This window comes from Macaca thibetana, chromosome 7 (genome assembly GCF_024542745.1).
Source record: "Macaca thibetana thibetana isolate TM-01 chromosome 7, ASM2454274v1, whole genome shotgun sequence".
NCBI classification, from domain to species: domain Eukaryota; kingdom Metazoa; phylum Chordata; class Mammalia; order Primates; family Cercopithecidae; genus Macaca; species Macaca thibetana.
This window is the reverse complement of record NC_065584.1, coordinates 33,645,927-33,667,032: the sequence shown is the minus strand read 5'-3', so window position 1 is coordinate 33,667,032 and position 21,106 is coordinate 33,645,927. Positions and strand designations below refer to the sequence as shown.

Sequence of the window (21,106 nt, the reverse complement as noted above, 5' to 3'; positions counted from 1 at the left end):
TGGACACCTAGCTCCTCCGCCTTTCCCCAGGCTCCATAAGTTACCCGAGGAAAAAACACTGACAATGCAGAAAAAGTTAATCTTTCAGGGTCTCCTAGCCTCATGTCCAAGGATGGCAGTGAAATTCTCATGTGATCCTTCTCCCAAAATCCCTGGAGTATCCCACGTTTAGAGAAGAGGAAGAACAAATTATAGCTATTCTTTTTGAACACATGGGTTTCAGACTACAGGCAGCCCAGCTCTCTCCTAATTTCACACTGAATTAAAACCATGTGCTCTGGGCAAGCATGGTGACTCACACCTAAAATCTCAGCACTTTGGGAGGCCGAGGTGGGAGGATCACTTGAGCCCAGGAGTTTGAGGCCAGCCTGAGCAAGTCTCTACAAAAAATTTTATTTTATTTTATTTTTTTTGGAGATGGAGTCTCGCTCTGTCACCTAGGCTGGAGTGCAGTAGTGCGATCTCGGCTCACTACAACCTACATCTACCGGGTTCAAGCAATTCTCCTGCCTCGGCCTCCTGAGTAGCTGGGATTACAGGCACGTGCCACCACGCCCAGCTAATTTTTGTATTTTTAGTAGAGATGGTGTTTCACTGTGTTGGCCAGGCTGGTCTTGAACTCCTGACCTCAGGTGATCCCAAAGTGCTGAGATTACAGGCGTGAGCCACAGCGCCCAGCTACAAAAAACTTTAAAACGAGCTGGGCATGGTGGCACATGCCTGTAGTCCCAGCAACTCAGGGGGCTGAGGTGGAAGGATTGCTTGAGCCCAGGAGGTCAAGGGTGCAATGATGTGTCATCATGCCACTGCACTACAGATCGGGCAACAAAGCAAGACTTTGTCTCAAAAAAAAAATTAAAAAATAAAAACGAAAAAAAAAAAAACAAACAAACAAGAAAATTCCAAATAAACCATATGTTCAATTGTAGTTCAAAGTTCTCTGAAGAAAGACATCCGCTAGGTGTACAATTCTGTAATTCACATGATAAACTCTAGGCGTATTTGTTTCTGGGAGGAGATTCTAAAGTGTGGATTTACAGACTCTAGTAAGGGTCCCAGTTGCACTTACCTGGCATTTTCTGCACAAAGGTGTAAACATGAATTCGAGTTCCAGTGCTCCCCGCATCAAACATAATTCCATACAAGGTGCTGGCGCTGACATTGATGGGGCACATGGAAGACAGGAAGATACCCTCAAACCAAGTCTGCTGGTCCCTGTGGGAGACAGCACTGCAAACACAGGATACCGCCAGCATGAAAAAGACTGCGCCCCGAGAAGTGGCCATTCTTTTCCCAAGATGTGGCTGGGTGGAGGCTTTTGCTGCAGAAGTAATCCTGTTCACACACCTACAGAGGCTTATAGGACAAAGGCACACAAGTTAGACCAGCCACCTTTTTTAGTTACACCTGTAAAAGAAGAAACACTCACTCCTGGGCCCAAGGTGTTCCTTCTCTGTTCTAATAACCTGTACAACAAGCTAAACCAGGGTAATGTGGGCTCTTAGCACCTTTTCCGAAGGGTATCTGGTTCCAAAAGGAAATTGAAATTGAAGATATATTTTCCCACGTTTTGCTTTTTAAAAATTAATACAAAGTAATTGTACATATTTATGGTATACATGTGATATTTTGATATATGCAGACAATGTGTAAAGATCAAATCAGAGAATCTAGGATATCTATTACAACATTTATCGCTTTTTGTGTGGGAAACATTTCAAATCTAGCTATTTGGAAATACACAATAAAATATTGTTAACTATAGTCACCGTACTGAACTATCAAACACTAGAACTTATTCCTTTTATCTAATTGTAAGTTTGTACCCATTAACCAACTTCTCTTCATCTCTCCACACCCCACCACCCTTCCCAGCCCCTCTGGTAACTGTCATTCTACTCTACTTCCATGAGCTCCCATATGTGAGTGAGAACATGCAGTATATATCTTTCTGAGCCTGGCATGTTTCACTTAACATAATGACCCATGCTTTGCTTTTTTTTTGGAGACAGAGTCTCACTCTGTCGCCCAGGCTGGAGTGCAGTGGCACAATCTCAGCTCACTGAAACCTCTGCCTCCCGGGTTCACGCAATTCTCCTGTGTCAGCCTCCTGAGTAGCTAGGATTACAGGGGCACACCACTATGCCCAGCTAATTTTTGTATTTTTACTAGAGATGGGGTTCCACCACGTTGGTCAGGCTGGTCTTGAACTTCTGACCTCATGATCCACCAGCCTCAGCCTCCCAAAGTGCTGGGATTACAGGTGTGAGCCACTGTGCCCAGCCATTTTGCTTTTAATTATAGGGTGGGGGCCGGGAACAGTGGCTCCCGCCTATAATTCCAGCACTTTGGGAGGCCCAGGTGGGAAGATTGCTTGGGTCTAGGAGTTCACTACCAGCCTTGGCAACATAGCGAGAGCCCTGTCTCTATTAAAAAAAAAAAAAAAAAAATTGGCCGGGCACAGTGGCTCATGCCTCTAATCCCAGCACTTTGGGAGGCCAAGGTAGGTGGATCACGTGAAGTCAGAAGTTCGACACCAGCCTGGCCAATATGGTGAAACCCCGTCTCTACTAAAAATACAAAAATTAGGCCGGGCCCGGTGGCTCATGCCTGTAATCCCAGCACTTTGGGAGGCCGAGGTGGGCAGATCACTTGAGGTCAGGAGTTCAAGAACAGCCTGACCAACATGGTAAAACCCCATCTCTAAGAAAATACAAAAATTAGCTGGGCATGATGGCGGATGCCTATAATCACAGCTACTGGGGAGGCTGAGGCAGGAAAATCACTTGAACCCAGGAGACAGAGGTCGTAGTGAGCAGAAATCGTGCCAGTGCACTCCAGCTTGGGTGACAGAGCAAGACTCCATCTCAAAAAAAAAAAAAAAAAAAAAAAAAAATTTAGCCGGGCATGGTGGCAGGAGCCTGTAATCCCAACTACTCGGGAGGTTGAGGTGGAAGAATCACTTGAGCCCGGGAGGTGACGACTGCAGTGAACCGTGCCTCCATACCTGGCTTTTTTTTTTTGTTTTTTTTTTTGGTAGCCATGTTGCCCCGGCTGGTCTTGAACTCCTGGGCTCAAGAGATCCACCTGCCTCAGCCTCCCAAAGTGCTGGGATTCCAGGCATGAGCCACTTCACCTGGCCAGATTTGTTATTACTGGGAAATAATTTTTTAAATGTATAGGAGGTTTTTTTGTTTGTTTGTTTTTCATCATTCTGCAACAAAGCCATTATAGTGAGTTTGAATGTTCTTGAAACCTGTGATAAAAAACACTTGTGGCTGGGTGCAGTGGCTCACACCTGTAATCTCAGCACTTTGGGAGGCCGAGGCGGGTGGATCACGTGAGGTCAGGAGTTCAAGACCAGCATGACCAATATGGTGAAACCCCATCTCTACTAAAAATACAAAAATGAGCCAGGCATGGTGGCGTGCACTGGTAGTCCCAGCTACTCAGGAGGCTGAGACAGGAGAATTGCTTGAAACTGGGAGGCAGAGGTTGCAGTGAGCCAAGATCGTGCTACTGCACTCCAGCCTGGACAACAGAGTGAGACTCTGCCTCAAAAAACAAAAACAAAAACAAAAAAACACTTGGTAGTGTTCAATGGAATAATGGCATCCATCCTTCATAGTTGCTTTACTAGCAACTTTTTTCCCCTCTTTTTTTCTGGATGGACATTAAATGAGAAACAAAAAAATTAAGTGCTTTTTGTTTTGGTGATTTGTATCTGGCCTCCTGTAAAGCTCAGACTGTGTCCTGTGATCTCATCCATAAAGGAGAACTGGAGTTCCTCAAGGTCAGGGTTTCTTAATCTTAGCACTGTTTACACTTAGGGGCCAGGAGCAGTGGCTCACACTTGTAATCCCAGCACTTTAGGAGGCCAATGCTGGCGGATCACTTAAGGTTAGGAGTTTGAGACCAACCTGGCCAACGTGGTGAAACCCCATCTCTACTAAAAATACAAAAATTAGTTAGTTGTGGTGGTGCGTGCCTGTCATCCCAGCTACTCAGGAGGCTGAGGCAGGTACATCACTTGAACCCGGGAGACGGAGATTGCAGTGAGTCAAGATTGCACCACTGTGCTCCAGCCTGGGGGACAGAGCAAGACTGTCTCAAAAAAAAAAAAAAAAAAAAAAACGACAACCAAAAAAAACAAGACAATTACGGCTGGATAGGTTTTTGATGTGGGCACTGTCCTGTGTAAGGTAGGATGTTTAGCAGCATCCCCAGCCTCTACCCACTAGGGGTCAGTAGCACATCCCACCCCTCCACCCACAACCAGTTGTGATAAACAAAAACGTCTCCAGACATTGCCAGCTGTCTGCTGGCTACTTTTCTTGCTCTATACATTTACATATAAAATATATTCTAGGTATTTTAATTTTATGTTTATTTTAAAAATATTTTTTAAATAGCCTGTAATCCCAGCTACTTGGGAGCCCGAGGCAGGATAATTGATTGAACCCAGAAGGCGGAAGTTGCGGTGAGCTGAGATTGCACCATTGCACTCCAGCCTGGGTAACAAGAGCAAAACTCCATCTCAAAAAAAAAAAAAATATATATATATATATATACATATTTTTAATATTTTCATATATATGTATGTATATAAAAATATTTTTTCTCTGCCATTTTCTTCTGGCATATCTATCCTCTAAGGCAAGACCTCCTGACTTGCACTTTATGTACTTTGCACCAAACAGTTTTGGGTCTTCTGATCCAGCTTTCATCTCTGGATCTCTTATGCAAGTCATAGTTTACTGGTTAAGTGACAAGATCTGATTCCAAAGTTCCCATTGCCCAGGTCCTTCAGCTCTAAAAAAATACTTTGTATATTTGGAGTACAGATTAAGGATTCCCAATCATCTAAACTTTGTTGAGTATCTAGAGTTTATCAAAATGTCTCCTTCCCCAAGGTGACATATTACATAAAATAAAGCAAATTAGGCTACCCGTGGTGGCTCACGCCTGTAATCCCAGCACTTTGGGAGGCCGAGGTGAATAGATCACTTGAGGTCAGGAGTTTGAGACCAGCCTGAAACCCCGTCTCTATTAAAATACAAAAAAAAAATTAGGCGTGGTGGCGCATGCCTGTAGCCCCAGTTACTTGGGAGGCTGAGGCAGGAGAATTGCTTGAACCTGGGAGGCAAAGGCTGTAGTGAGCGGAGATTGTGCCACTGCACTCCAGCCTAGGCGACGGAGCAAGACTCTGTCTCAAAAAAAAAAAAAAAAAAAAAAGCAGCTGGGTGTGGTGGCTCATGCCTATAATCTCAGCACTCTGGGAGGCTGAGGCAGGTGGATCACTTGAGGTCAGGAGTACAAGACCAGCCTGGGTAACACGGCGAAACCCCGTCTCTGCTAAAAATACAAAAATTAGCCAGGCATGGTGGTACAGGCCTGTAGTCCCAGCTATTTGGGAGGCTGAAGCATGAGAATCGCTTGAACCTGGGAGGTGGAGGTTGCAGTGAGCTGAGACTGTGCCACTGCACTCCAGTCTGAGAGATGGAGTGAGATTCTATCTCAAAATAAATAAATAAAATAAAGTTAAGTATATTTGGAATTTTAAAATATTTAGGCTGGGCAAAGTGGCTCATGCCTATAATCCCAGCACTTCAACAGGCCAAGGTGGGTGGATTGTTTGAGCTCAGGAGTTCAAGACCAGCTTGGGCAACATGACGAAACCCCATCTCTACCAAAAGTACAAAAATTAGCTGGGCATGGTGACATACACCTGTGGTCCTAGCTACTTGGGAAGCTGGAGGTGAGAGGATCTCTGGATCCTGGGAAGTTAAGGTTTAGTGAGCTGTGATTGCGCTACTGCACTCCAAGCCTAGGTACAGAGTGAGACTCTGTCCCAATAAATAAATAAATTAAATATTCAAAATAACTAGAGTTGATCTTAGGTACTACAAAAGCAGAGTTGGAACCATCCGTTTGAATGCTATTCAAGGTTGAACTTCTATCCTGTAGTTAAGAATAAGAGCTGTTGGTTAAGAGAGGAACAAACAAAATTGTTTGACCTTTTACAATCCCAAACAAAGGAAACTTCATCCTAGGAAATCAACCACTGATACAGGACAGCTGCCTGGCCAGGTTCACACTCTGGCTGATTCTTTTATAGCAAATGAGCTAGACATATAGATCAAACTAAATAACTCAAAACAGAAACAACTCTTCAGAGTCTCTGAGTGTTAACAGATCCTTGCTTTGTCCAACTCTTGGTCCCTCTTCTCCCTCAGAAAGTGAATTAATGGCATTCTAGGCAGCAGCTTTCCTTCCTCTGTGACTGCAGTTTCTTCAGGGGTCACCCATATTTTGTATTAATATATCATTGTAGTTTTTGAAAAACTTCTCCAGCTTCTATTTCTATTAAGTAAATACTTGTTTTTCTTCCAGAGATTTCAAAGGTGAAAAAAAGCGTCCTAAGTATCTGTTTTCACATGAAAACAAAGAACAGACCAAAAAAACCCTGCAGAGTCATACCAGTTGTTCAGTGTAAAATCAAACAATAGATTTTAGAGAAAGCAAAGGATGAACAAATAGAATGCCCCTTTCTGCTCTCAGTAACTACATTCTAACACCACTTGCAATCACACTTTTAAGATTAGTTATTTTTAAATGGCATTAGGCATTATTTTATTTTTTCAAATTTTATTTATTTATTTATTTTGAGATGAGTCTCACTCTGTTGCCCAGGCTGCAGTGCAATGGTGCACTCTTGGCTCACCGCAACCTCTGCCTCCCGGAATCAAGAAATTCTCCTGCCTCAGTTTCCCTAATAGCTAGGATTACAGGTGCACACCAACACACCCGGCTAATTTTTTGTATTTTTAGTAGAGACAGGGTTTCACCACGTTGGCCAGGCTAGTCCCTATCTCCTGACCTCAGGCGATGCACTCGCCTCGGCCTCCCAAAGTGCTGGGAAAACAGGCGCGAGCCACCGCACCCGGCAATGTAAGCCATTTTAAAATAATGTGCCAGGCGCAGTGGCTCACGCCTGTAATCCCAGCACTTTGGGAGGCCGAGGCGGGTGTATCACTTGAGGTCAGGAGTTCGAAATCAGACTGGCCAACATGGTGACAACCCATCTCTACTAAAAATACAAAAATTGGCCAGGTGCAGTGGCAGTCACCTGTAATCCCAACTACTTGGGAGGCTGAGTCAGGAGAATCGCTTGAACCTGGGAGGCAGAGGTTGCAATGAGCTAAGATTGTGCCAGCACTCCAGCCTGGGCGACAGAGCAAGACTCTGTCTCAAAAAAAAAAAAAAAAAGGCTTACATTTATAGAATGACATTCTATTTTACAGAACCCCAGTCTGCACAGCTTGCTCATTCATTATATTAAAATCTTTGCTCAAATATGTCAGCTTCTCAGTGAAACCTTCCTTGTCCACCTTATTTAAAATTATAACCCATCTGACCACATGCATGTTTTCCTACCTTCCTTTTCTGTTTATTTTTCTCCACAGGACTTTTTATCATCTAACACATTATATAATTCACTTTTGTTTATTTTCATAATTCCTGTTTCCTGCCACCTTTACCCACTATGTGAACTATACATAGGTAGGCAGAAATTTTTTTTTTTTTTTTTTGATAGAGTCTTGCTGTATCACCCAGGCTGGAGTGCAGTGGTGCAATCTCATCTCACTGCAACCTCCGCTTCCTGGGTTCAAGCGATTCTCATGCCTCAGCCTCCCAAGTAGCTGGGATTACAAGCATGTGCCACCACACCTGGCTAATTTTGTATTTTTAACAGAGACAGATTTTGCCATGTTGGCCAGGCTGGTCTCAAACTTCTGGTCTCAAGTGATCCGCCCACCTCAGCCTCCCAAAGTGCTGGGATTACAGGCGTGAGCCACCTTGGCTGGCCCATAGGCAGGAATTTTTATGTTTTGTTTTTTATGTGTTCCTGGTGCTGGAATGGTGGTGTGAGCACACAGTAGATATTGAATGAATACTCCAAAGGGATAAACAATAATACAGTAACTCAGGCACTAGATCTCATCCATTTAATAAAAATATAACAGCTGGTTGGGCACAGTGGCTCACAGCTGTAAATGTGCCACTGCACTCCAGCCTGAGTGACAGAGACTCTATCTCAAATAATAATAATAATGATAATAATAGCTGACTGCTTTCCAAAAGGAGATTACCCAGCCCTTGAAAAGAATCACAATTCCAAGCTTCCAGTGAAGGTTTTCCCCACATTTGTTATATAAAGGTGACATTTATCCCATTTATCCAAATGTGTCAAGTTTTATATGCTACTCAAAATAGTACAGATAGGCGTACTTTTTATAGACTAGGGAGGTATGTATTTAAATCTACTCCTTTCAGAATTGGTCTTCTCATTTTCTCCTGCTCACTATCTCTTATTCACCCCCAACAAAGCCCTGTTTCCAATTCTTTTTGTTGAGACTCTGGTGCCAGCCAGTGTTTGTCACTATCTCCATCTCCTTCTATGGTCTTTTATGTCTCTTTATACCTGGAGTAAACATGAATCCTCCCCACTCAGCTTTCCCAGAGCGTCACACTCTGGCTTCCCTTCTTCCATGTCCCCGGAAGCCTGAGAGACCACAGTCGCAGAGGACCTGGGCCCCATTCATGTGCTCACCTGCTTGTGTCTGCCTGTTCCGAGTCCTTGCTTTCGCTGCAGGTTGCCTTTTGCTCTTTGCTCCTGTTTCAGCTCTTCTTAATCAAGCAAGCCTCATGAACCACATTCACCTTTGTGCCAGTTTGCAACTAACAGTGTGGCATTTTGCTAACTCACTCCCTTCTCTATCCTTCTCTCCTCCCTTACTCTCTTTTTCTCTGGGTACACAATTGGTTCATCTACTTTTATGATAGTTAACTGCCAACTAGTAGGACTAGTGCTTATAGGGTGGAAGTTGCTCAGGAACTAATTTCTGTGTTTTTGTTAGGCAAATAGAAAAGTTTTTTTTTTTTTTTTTTTTTGAGACTGAGTCTGGCTCTGTCGCCCAGGCTGGAGTGCAGTGGCTGGATCTCAGCTCACTGCAAGCTCCGCCTCCCGGGTTTACGCCATTCTCCTGCCTCAGCCTCCGGAGTAGCTGGGACCACAGGCGCCCGCCACCTCGCCCGGCTAGTTTTTTGTATTTTTTAGTAGAGACGGGGTTTCACCGTGTTAGCCAGGATGGTCTCGATCTCCTGACCTTGTGATCCGCCCGTCTCAGCCTCCCAAAGTGCTGGGATTACAGGCTTGAGCCACCGTGCCCGGCTAGGCAAATAGAAAAGTTAATAGCACTTCTCAATGCTTTCCATCCGTGACACAGAATTTAGAAACATGGTTGGAACATAACTTGGTCTCTTAAAAAAAAAAAAACTTTAGATACCTGGGCATTGAACTGTCTAATTAATAAGCATGTACTGAGTATCTAATATATATCAGCTACTCTGTTCTTGATATACACAGTGGAATCAAATATAGGCTCAGATATAGAAGAAATTTCAGCTTACTGGAGAAAACAGGGCTGGGCACAGTGGCTCATGCCTGTAATCTCAGCACTTTGGAAGGTCGAGGCATTACTTGAGGCCAGGATTTCAAGACCACCCTAGGCAACACAATGAAGCTCTGTCTCTACAAAAATAAAAAAATTAGCCGGGCATGGTGGCATGCACCTGTAGTCCCAGCTACTCAGAAGGCTAAGGTGGGAGGATCGCTTGAGCCTAGGAGGTCAAGGCTGTGTGAACCATGATTATATCACTGCACTCCAGCCTGGGCTACAGAGCAAGAATCTGTCTCAAAAAACAAACACACAAACAAAACCTAGACAAGTAAACCAATGGCTGTAACATACTGTGATAAATTCTCTGACAGAAATGCACATAAAGTGCTACAGGAACAGATATAAGGGACAAGAAACTCGGCTTGAAAGGGGAAAGGTGAAGGTGGGATGGGACTGGGAGGCTTCTTGAGGGAAGAGAGGTAGGAATTATCCTGGGAAAACGACACAAGGAGAATTCTGAGAACTTCAAGTATTAAGAGCTTGGTATAGCTGAAATACAGAAGTGTACCAGAATAAAGACGGCCAATAAAAAAAGGGCTCTGGAAGCATATAATCAGATTTCAAAAGGAGTGGACTTGTTTTCCTTTCCCATAGTGACACGTGATTGTTAGTTATGTCTTTCTGTTCCCTCCCTAAGCAAGTATCATTTTGATTGACTTGGATAAAATGATACAGTATCTCACAACAGTGGACAATGGGATAGGTGACTAGAAAGGTCCATCAAAAGGTCCAAAAAGAGTGAAACGTAAAAGCTCCCACTGATAATTCACCTGAGCTCCATAGAAAAGCTAGCCTTAACAAGTTAAAAATTAAACATAAGGCAAGTTTAAAATGTAACTAGAATGTAATCAGTAAGCTGAACTATGGAACCAATATAGTCAAACCACCCAGTATGTAAGTAAGCCAAGCCAAGCAAAACCAAGGTAGGTCTAATAAGCTAAGTTCAGGACAGGCTGCAGCAGAGTGAGATATGCCTCATTTTAGGATATAACTTAAGACCTACATACCTAATACAAAGGGCCACAGCCCTGACACACCTTGCTATCTGAAGGATGTCTAAGGTAGGGGGTGCATGATATCATTTGTATTCCCAAAGTCAAGTATTAATATTAGGCCTGGAACATGCTGGACACCAGTAATTGAATCCCAAATGGACTTGGTACAATTAGGCTAATGGAATATGCAGGCAGAAGCAATAGGGCAAGGAGTACCCCCTTTCCCAGTGTCCCACTACGGCCTATGTATCACATGTCCAACTCCCAATTCCCCTCCAAACCAGCCCATGGATAGGGCATGAGAAGCCTATTTATTCACATATTAATTCATTCATTTGGCCATTTGTTACAGGCAAAAAGAATGAGGGTTGTGACCAACTTAGTATACCACTGGAGGCTATATGAGCAAACAGAAAACTGTTCTCATGAAAGCAGGATGTTGGAAAACTGACAAACTGCGTCTGCGCCAGAAAGGGTGCTGAGGGCAGTCACACCCCCAGCGCAATGTTCCTTGTGATTATCTATAGGAACATCTGAAGTCTGTTGTACAAAGAAAGCAATTATGTATACCTGTGATAAATCAAGCAGCTGACCAACCGTTAACTCTCCCTCCCTGCTCTTTCTACCTAATAAATATGAAAGGCTGTAGAAGCAGCTCAGGGCTGCCTTTGCTCACCAGAAGCAAGGAACCCCATGACCCCTTCTTTCAAAACAGATCCTTTTGTCTTTGTCTTTATTTCTGCATTCGTTCCCTTTGTTCACCCCGTAGTAACTGACAGCGACAGCCATTCCAGAAATGAGCAATTTCTTACTGCTGCTTACAAGTACAGCATGCAAAGATAAATCATCTAAGAAACTTTAAGAAACCCTAAGAAACTACACTAAGTTGGAGAAAAAATACATGTCCATAAATTACCTCCATAAAGTGAAAATGTGTCAAGCAGCACAGTTACTATGCTCTGAAACTTCAAAGCTGGGATGATAGAGAAGGCTCTGTGAAAAAGGTGGTATCTGAGGAGGAGCCTGAGGAGGGAAATGAATGAGGACAGGCAAGGAGTGCTTTTCAGGAATAAAACCATGAATCAAGACATGGATGTGGAAAAGGGATGGGGGTCCCTGGGGAACAGTGAATGATCAGTTTGACCAACTATAGTAGGAAATAAAGTTGAAAAAGCAGGTTGAGTTCACAGAGTAGAGGACACCAAATACTCAGCTAAGGAGTCTGGACTTTACTCTGCAGGTGATAGGAAGCCACTGAAGATATTGAACAAGGGAGTATCCAAATACAAATCTGGTAGTTACATGTAAGGACTGCAATCAGGAGCCTTATCAGAACCACTCAATTGCTTAATTGTACAAATGTTTACTGATGCCTACCAAGTGCTAGGTGCCAGAAAAGTAAAGGTGAGGAAAACAGACCTTTTTTTTTTTTTTTTGAGACGGAGTCTCGCTCTGTTGCCCAGGCTGGAGTGCAGTGGCCGGATCTCAGCTCACTGCAAGCTCCGCCTCCCGGGTTCACACCATTCTCCTGCCTCAGCCTCCCGAGTAGCTGGGACTACAGGCGCCCGCCACCTCGCCCGGCTAGTTTTTTGTAGTTTTAGTAGAGATGGGGTTTCACTGTGTTCACCAGGATGGTCTCGATCTCCTGACCTCGTGATCCACCCGTATCGGCCTCCCAAAGTGCTGGGATTACGGGCTTCAGCCACCGCGCCCGGCCGAAAACAGACCTTTTTATTCAAGATGCTGAGTCTGGCAGAGGTGGCAGACATATATAAAAATAACCGTAACTTTTAAAACTAAGCATAAAAATGGTAAAGAAGCTAGCCGTGGTACCTCACGCCTGTAATGCCAACACTTTGGGAGGCCGAGGCAGGCAGATCACCTCAAGTTAGGAGTTCGTGACCAGCCTGGCCAACGTGGTGAAATCCTGTATCTACTAAAAATACAAAAATTAGCCAGTTTTGGTGGCACAGGCCTGTAATCCCAGCTACTCAGAAGACTGAGGAATGAGAATTGCTTGAACTCAGGAGGCGGAGGTCGCAGTGAGCCAAGATCGCACATTGCACTCCAGCCTGGGTGACAGAGTAAGACTCCGTCTCAAAAAAAAAAAAAAAAAAAAAAGGCCGGGCGCAGTGGCTCACACCTGTAATCCCAGCACTTTGGGAGGCTGACGTGGGCGGATCACAAGGTCAGGAGATCGAGACCATGCTGGCTAACACGGTGAAACCCCATCTCTACTAAAAATACAAAAAATTAGCCGGGCATGGTGGCGGGCACCTGTAGTCCCAGCCACTCGGGAGGCTGAGGCAGGAGAATGGCGTGAACCTAGGAAGTGGAGTCTGCAGTGAGCCAAGATCGCGCCACTGCACTCCAGCCTGGGTGACAGAGCAAAACTCCGTCTCAGAAAAAAAAAAAAAAGGTAGGCTGGGCACGGTGGCTCACTCCTGTAATCCCAGCACTTTGGGAGGCCGAGGCGGGTGGATCATAGATCAGGAGTTCGAGACCAGCCTGACCAACATGGTAAAACCCTGTCTCTACTAAATATACAAAAATTAGCCAGGCACGGTGGCACGTGCCTGTAATCCCAGCTACTCAGGAGCATGAGGCAGGAGAATTGCTTGAACCTGGGAGGTGGAGGTTGCAGTGAGACAAGACTGCGCCACTGCACTCTAGCCTGGGCGACAGAGCGAGACTCTGTCTCAAAAAAAAAAAAAAAGGTAAAGGGCCAGGCGCGGTAGCTCACACCTGTAATCCCAGCACTTTGGGAGGCCAAGGTGGGCGGATCATGAGGTCAGGAGTTCCAGACCAGCCTGACCAACATGATGAAACCCTGTCTCTACTGAAAATACAAAAATTAGCTAGGCGTGCTGGCATGCCCCTGTAATCCCAGGCACTGCACTCCAGCCTGGGCGACAGAGCGAGACTCTGTCTCAAAGAGAAAAAAAAAAAAAAAAACTAGGTAAATAAACTGGAAACACAGGACTAACTCCCTAGAGGATTTGGAAACACATCAAGAAATGGTATTTGATGCCAGGCACAGTGGCTCACGCCTATAATCCCAGCACTTTGGGAGGCCAAGGCAGGCAGATCGTTTGGGCTCAGGAGTTCAAGACCAGCCTGGGCAACATGATGAAACCTCATCTCCACCAAAAATACAAAAACTAGTCAGGCATGGTGGAATGCACCTGTAGTCCCAGCTATTTGGGAGGCTGAGGTGGGAGGATTGCTTGAGGCCCCTGGGAGGTAGAGGTTGCTGTGAGCCGAGATTGCACCACCCCACTCCAACCTGGGTGACAGAGTGAACCCTGTCTCAATTAAAAAACATATATATGGCCGGGCGCGGTGGCTCAAGCCTGTAATCCCAGCACTTTGGGAGGCCGAGACCGGCGGATCACGAGGTCAGGAGATCGAGACCATCCTGGCTAACCCAGTGAAACCCCGTCTCTACTAAAAAATACAAAAAAAAAACTAGCCGGGCGAGGCGGCGGGCGCCTGTAGTCCCAGCTACTCGGGAGGCTGAGGCAGGAGAATGGCGTGAACCCGGGAGGCGGAGCTTGCAGTGAGCTGAGATCCGGCCACTGCACTCCAGCCTGGGCGACAGACCGAGACTCCGTCTCAAAAAAAAAAAAACAACAAAAAAAACATATATATAAACATATATAAAAGAAATGGCTGGGCACAGTGGCTCATGCCTGTAATCCTAACACTTTGGGAGGCCAAGGAGGGGGGATTACCTGAGGTCAGGAATTCGGGACCAGCCTGGCCAATATGGTGAAACCCCATCTCTATGAAAAATACAAAAATTGGCCGGGTGTGGCGGTATGCCTGTAATTCCAGCTACTCAGGAGGCTGGGGTGGGCGAATTGCTCAAATCTGGGAGGCGAGGCTGCAGTGAGCCAACATCATGCCACTGCACCTCAGCCTAGGCAACAGAGTGAGATCCCGTCTCAAAAAAAAAAAAAAAAAAAAAAGAAATGACATTTGAAGCGATCATGAAAAATGAACAGAAATAACTACAGAAAGAATAGAGACCAGATATGTATAAAGACCAGAGGGATTACGAACAGATGATAGAAAAAGTATAGTTTGATTTCATTTAAAAATTTCCTCAAGAGTCACATGCAGTGGCACGTGGCCACAGTCCCAGATACTCAGGAGGCTGAGGAAGGAGGGTCACTTGAGCCAAGGAGTGCAAGTCCAGCTTGGACAACATAGTGAGACCCTATCCACATGAAAATTAAAAATAATGATGAGGCCAGGTATGATGACTCATGCCTGTAATCCTAGCACTTTGGGAGGCCAAGGTGGGAGGACTGCTTGACCCCAGGAGTTTGAGACCAGCCTGGGCAATATGGTGAAATGCTATCTCTACAAAATATTAAAAAATTAGCAGGGTGTGGCTGGGCACAGTGGCTCATGTCTGTAATCCCAGCACTTTGGGAGGCTGAGGCGAGCAGATCACGAGGTCAAGAGATCAAGACCATTCTGGCTAACACGGTGAAACCCCGTCTCTACTAAAAATACAAAAAATTAGCCAGGTATGGTGGCGGGTGCCTGTAGTCCCAGCTACTCGGGAGGCTGAGGCAGGAGAATGGCGTGAACCTGGGAAGGGCGGTTTGCAGTGAGCCGAGATGGCGCCACTACACTGCAGTCTGTGCCTCAGAGCGAGACTCTGTCTCAAAATAAATAAATAAACAAATAAAATAAAAATTAGTTGGGCATGGTGGCACGCACCTGTAGGCCTAGCTACTCAGGAGGCTGAGGCAGGAGAATCGCTTGAACCTGGGAGGCGGAGGTTGCAGTGAGCCCAGATCGCACCACTACACTCCAGCCTGGTGAGAGAGCAAGACTTCATCTCAAAAAAAAAAAAAAAAAAAAAAAAAGGCCGGGTGTGGTGGTACACACCCGTAGTCTCAGCTATTCGGGAGGCTGAGGTATGAGGATCATTTGAGCCTGAGAAGAGGAGGCTGAGGTGAACTCTGATTGCACTGTACCACTGCACTCCAGCCTAGGCGACAGAGTGAGACCATGTCTCAAATAATATTAATAATTAAAAGCCGTCCTCAATAATTTTTTTATATGAATTTGAGAAACAAAAAGTAGAAGACTAGTGAAAGATGATATAGAAGAAGAGGGTTAGCATTTAATACAGAGGATAAAGATTGTGGTCAAAGGAACATAATCTGAGATTTAAAAAAAATAGTAACCAATATTTACGGAGATCTTAGTAGATGCCAAGCATGATGTTAAGTATTTTACATAGATTAACTCATTTAATTTCACATTACTGCTCTGTGAGTTGGGTACAATTATTAAGATTCCAATTTTATAAATGAGAAAACCGAGCTTAGAGGAACTAAGTATCTTAAGATCACATAGCAGTTAAGTGAAAAGAGCCAGAAATCAAACCCAGATGGTCTAATTCCAGAGCCACAGTCTTAACTACTAGGCCACCCAAGAAAGATTATCTAATAGGGCTCTTGGAAAAGATGGATATGGGAGTGGGGAGGCAAGTGTAGAGCACAGAATAATCTGGGATGAGGCTGGAAAGTGAGACTTCCATCAGGATGTGAAAGTCTTACAGCAGTCTGACCTTCCCATATATAATCAAGAGCTTATTTATTTATTTATTTATGTAGAGACAGAGTCTCACTATGTTACCCAGGCTGGTCTTGAACTCCTGGCCTCATGCAATCCTCCAGCGTCAGCCTCCTGAGTAGCTGGGATAACAGGGTCGAGCCACTGTGCCCAGCTAATCAAGAGCTTTTGAAGATCTTAATTTCCTGCTGTTGAATATATTTGCAGAATCCAACCATTTCTGACCACTTCCATTGCTACCACCTTCGCCCAAGCCACTATCATCTTTCATGTGATCTGCTAATATTGTCCTAACAGATTTTCCTGCTTTTATCCTCACCCCACTGGAGTCAGTCTCCCTTTAAAAGCAACCAAAGTCATCATTTTATATAAATTAGAGTATGTCTCTGTTTTATGCAAAATCCAGCACTGGCTCCCCATTTCAGAGAAACAAGGCCCTGACAATAGCCTTCTGCTTCCAACCCCACTACATCTCTGACCCCATCTATTAATAGTTTTCACCTTACCCTCTTCCCCAACACTGATCTCTGTGCTTATGTAACTCAGGCTCCTGCCTTAGGGCCTTCACTCTAAGCTGTCCCCACTACCTAGAAATTATTTTCCTATATATCCACTTGATAAATTCCTGCAACTCTTTCAAACACTTGTTTAAATGTCACTTTCTTATTGAGACCTATTTAATACTATAACCTCTCTCCTTCACATGCTCCCACCTCTACCTGCTTTCTCAACTCCCTTTACTCTGATCTACTTTTTCTTTTTTCCACACCACTTATCACATTCTAACACACTGGAAAGGCTACTTATTATATTTAGTGTCTGTGTTCCTCTGATAGAATACAAGCTCCTCAAGGGCAGAAATCTTTTTGTTTACTGATATAACCCAAGAACCTAGAAGAGCGCCCAAGGTGGAGTTCAATAAAAACTGACAATAGAAATGGGCTGGGGTTTCTCTCGGCCTTAGCACCATTTTCTTGGACACCTCTGCACCATGAGAGCCGAGTGGAGGAAGAAGCGAATGCACAGGCTGAAGCGCAAAAGAAGAAAGATGAGGCAGAGATCCAAAAGTAAACCGCTAGCTTGTTGCATCATGGAGGCCACAGGAGAAGAAACATGGAACGCCAGATGCTGGGGATGCTGGTATGAGCTGTGGGACTGCATGCTACTGTCTAGAGCTTGTCTCAACGGATCTAGAACTTTATCGCCCTCCGATCGCTGATCACCTCTGAGATCCACCTTGCTCATAACCAAAACTGCCCATGTTGGTCTTTTGCCCTGGACCTGTGACATTCTGGACTATTTCTGTGTTTACTTGTGGAAGAGTGTAACAACCATACAATAAATCACCTCTTCTGCTGTGTTAGCTGAAGAATCAAAAACAAAAAAAAAAGAAAGAAAGAAAAAAGAAATTGACTGGGCATGGTGCCTCATGCCTGTAAATCCCAACACTTGGGAGGCTAAGGCAGGAGGATCACTTGAGGCCAGGAGCTTGAGACCAGCCTGGGCAACACAGCAAAACCCTCTCTATTTAAAAAAAAAAAAATTAGGCCGGGCGCAGTGGCTCAAGCCTGTAATCCCAGCACTTTGGGAGGCCGAGACGGGCGGATCACAAGGTCAGGAGATCGAGACCATCCTGGCTAACCCAGTGAAACCCCATCTCTACTAAAAAATACAAAAAACTAGCCGGGTGAGGTGGCGGGCGCCTGTAGTCCCAGCTACTCGGGAGGCTGAGGCAGGAGAATGGCATAGACCCGGGAGGCGGAGCTTGCAGTGAGCTGAGATGCGGCCACTGCACTCCAGCCTGGGCGACAGAGCGAGACTCCGTCTCCAAAAAAAAAAAAAAAAAAAAAAAAAAAATTTTTTTTAATGAAAAAATTAGCCAGGCATGGTAATGCACATTTGTAGTCCCAGCTACTTAGGAGGTTGAGGTAGAAGGATCACTTAAGCCCAGCTCTTCGAGGCTGCAGTGAGCTAGAATCATGCCACTGCACTCCAGCCTGGGAGACAGAGCAAGACCTTGTCTCAAAAAATAAATTAATTAAGTAAATAAGTACATTTATTAAGCAATAAAAATACTTATTATCTCATCCCTTTTTTATTTTTTTTGAGACAGAGTCTCCCTCTGTTGCCCAGGTTGGAGTGCAATGGTGTGATCTTGGCTCACTGCAACTTCCACCTCCTGGGTTCAAATGATTCTCCTGTCACAGCCTCCAAAGTAGCTGGGATTATAGGCGCCCCCCACCACACTAGCTAATTTTTGTATTTCTAATAGAGATGGGGTTTTGTCATGCTGGCCAGGCTCAAACTCCTGACCCCAGGAGATCCACCTGCCTTGGCCTCCCAAAGTGCTGGGATTACAGGTGTGAGCCACCACGCCCGGCCTATCTCACCATTTCTGTGGTTTGGGAATGTGAGAGTGGTTTAATTGGATAGTTTTGGCTCTGAGGCTCTCATGAGATTGTAGTCAAGATGTAGGCTGGGGCTGCAGTCAATCTGAAGGTTTGACTAGGCCTGGAAGACCCACCTCCAAGACGGACTCACTCAGTGGTTGGCAAGTTGATGCCAGCTGTGGGCAGGAAGCCTCAGTAGCTCCCCGTGTAGATCCTCCATAGGGTTGCTTGAATATCTTTGTAACACAGCGGCTGGCTTCCTCCAGGGCAGTCAATCCAAGAAGAGCAGGGCAGATGCAGTAATGTCTTTTATGACTTAGTCTGGGAAGTCATACACTGTCTTATTTCTATATTCTAATGCTCATACAGACCAACCCTGACGAAATGTACAAGGGGACTACACAAAGGCATGAATATTAGGAGGTGAGCATCATTGGGGAGCATCTTGGAGGCTGGCTACTGTAAGATGTAATCAGTATTTGTGTAATATTTTGTGGGTTTTTTTTTCCCAGTATACCATATATATATTTCAATAAACACATCTTACATACTTCTTATTTTAGGAACTGCATGTTATTCCAATGATATTAACTGTTTTTGTTCATTTGTTTATTCTTAGAAAAAAATAATATAGTCCGGCCGGGCGAGTGGCTCAAGCCTGTAATCCCAGCACTTTGGGAGGCCGAGACGGGCGGATCACGAGGTCAGGAGATCGAGACCATCCTGGCTAATACGGTGAAACCCCGTCTCTACTAAAAAATACAGAAAACTAGCCGGGCGAGGTGGCGGGTGCCTGTAGTCCCAGCTACTCGGGAGGCTGAGGCAGGAGAATGGCGTGAACCTGGGAGTCAGAGCTTGCAGTGAGCTGAGATCCGGCCACTGCACTCCAGCCTGGGCGACAGAGCCAGACTCCGTCTCAAAAAAAAAAAAAAAAAAGGCCGGGCGCGGTGGCTCAAGCCTGTAATCCCAGCACTTTGGGAGGCCGAGACGGGCGGATCACGAGGTCAGGAGATCGAGACCATCCTGGCTAATACGGTGAAACCCCGTCTCTACTAAAAAAATACAGAAAACTAGCCGGGCGAGGTGGCGGGTGCCTGTAGTCCCAGCTACTCGGGAGGCTGAGGCAGGAGAATGGCGTGAACCTGGGAGTCAGAGCTTGCAGTGAGCTGAGATCCGGCCACTGCACTCCAGCCTGGGCGACAGAGCGAGACTCCGTCTCAAAAAAAAAAAAAAAAAGGCCGGGCGCGGTGGCTCAAGCCTGTAATCCCAGCACTTTGGGAGGCCGAGACGGGCGGATCACGAGGTCAGGAGATCGAGACCATCCTGGCTAATACGGTGAAACCCCGTCTCTACTAAAAAATACAGAAAACTAGCCGGGCGAGGTGGCGGGTGCCTGTAGTCCCAGCTACTCGGGAGGCTGAGGCAGGAGAATGGCGTGAACCTGGGAGTCAGAGCTTGCAGTGAGCTGAGATCCGGCCACTGCACTCCAGCCTGGGCGACAGAGCGAGACTCCGTCTCAAAAAAAAAAAAAAAAAAGGCCGGGCGCGGTGGCTCAAGCCTGTAATCCCAGCACTTTGGGAGGCCGAGACGGGCGGATCACGAGGTCAGGAGATCGAAACCATCCTGGCTAACACGGTGAAACCCCGTCTCTATTAAGAAATACAAAAAACTAGCCGGGCGAGGTGGCGGGCGCCTGTAGTCTCAGCTACTCGGGAGGCTGAGGCCGGAGAATGGCGTGAACCCGGGAGGGGGAGGCGGAGCTTGCAGTGAGCTGAGATCCGGCCACTGCACTCCAGCCTGGGCGACAGAGCGAGACTCCGTCTCAAAAAAAAAAAAAAAAAAAAAAAAAAAAGAAAACAATAATATATAGAAATAAGACAGGTTAGCTGGGCGTGGTGGCATATGCCTGTAATCCCAGCTACTCGGGAGGCTGAGGCAGGAGAATCGCTTGAACCCAGGAGGCGGAGGTTGGAGTAAGCCGAGATCGCACCATTGCACTCCAGCCTGGGCGACAGAGTGAAACTCAGTCTCCAAAAAAAAAAGAAAAGAAAAAAGCCAGGTGCGGTGGCTCATGCCTGCCTGGGCAAAAGAGCGAGACTCGGTCTCAAAAAAAAAAAAAAAGAACAGAAATATAGGCAGAATTTCACTATGTTGGTCAGATTGCTCTCAAACTCCTGGCCTCAAGCAATCCTCCACCTCGGCCTCTCAACATGCTAGGATTATAGGTGTGAGCCACCACATCGGCCGATATTAACTCTTAAAAATGAACAACTGGCCAGGCGTGGTGACTCATGCCTATAATCTCAACATTTTGGGAGGGCGAGGGGGGCGGATCACTGAAGGTCAGGAGTTCAAGACCAGTTTGGCCAACATGGCAAATTCCCATCTCTACTAAAACTAAAAAAATTAGCTGGGTGTGGTGGTGCACACCTGTAATCCCAGCTACTTAGGAGACTGAAGTAGGAGAATCGTTTGAACCCAGGGGGCGGAGGTTGCAGTCAGCCAAGATCATAACACTGCACTCCAGCCTGGGAGACAGAGCAAGACTCCGTCTCAAAAAAAAAAAAAAAATGGCCGGGCGCGGTGGCTCAAGCCTGTA

The 21,106-nt window shown here is 45.6% G+C and overlaps 1 protein-coding gene across 4 annotated transcripts in view; it reads right to left on the bottom strand.

Annotated features, from left to right (window-relative positions):
• Window positions 1-21,106, bottom strand: part of ENTPD5 (ectonucleoside triphosphate diphosphohydrolase 5 (inactive)) — a 57,719-nt gene that overhangs the window by 22,863 nt on the left and 13,750 nt on the right. For 3 of the 4 annotated variants that reach the window (XM_050798791.1, XM_050798788.1, XM_050798790.1), the window contains exon 4: window positions 1,070-1,356. In XM_050798791.1, coding sequence (XP_050654748.1) covers window positions 1,070-1,286 — 217 coding nt within the window. In that variant the 5' untranslated portion in view covers window positions 1,287-1,356. Of the gene's footprint in view, window positions 1-1,069; window positions 1,357-8,614; window positions 8,947-21,106 lie in introns of those variants that run through there. The other variant, XM_050798789.1, reaches the window with a different exon arrangement.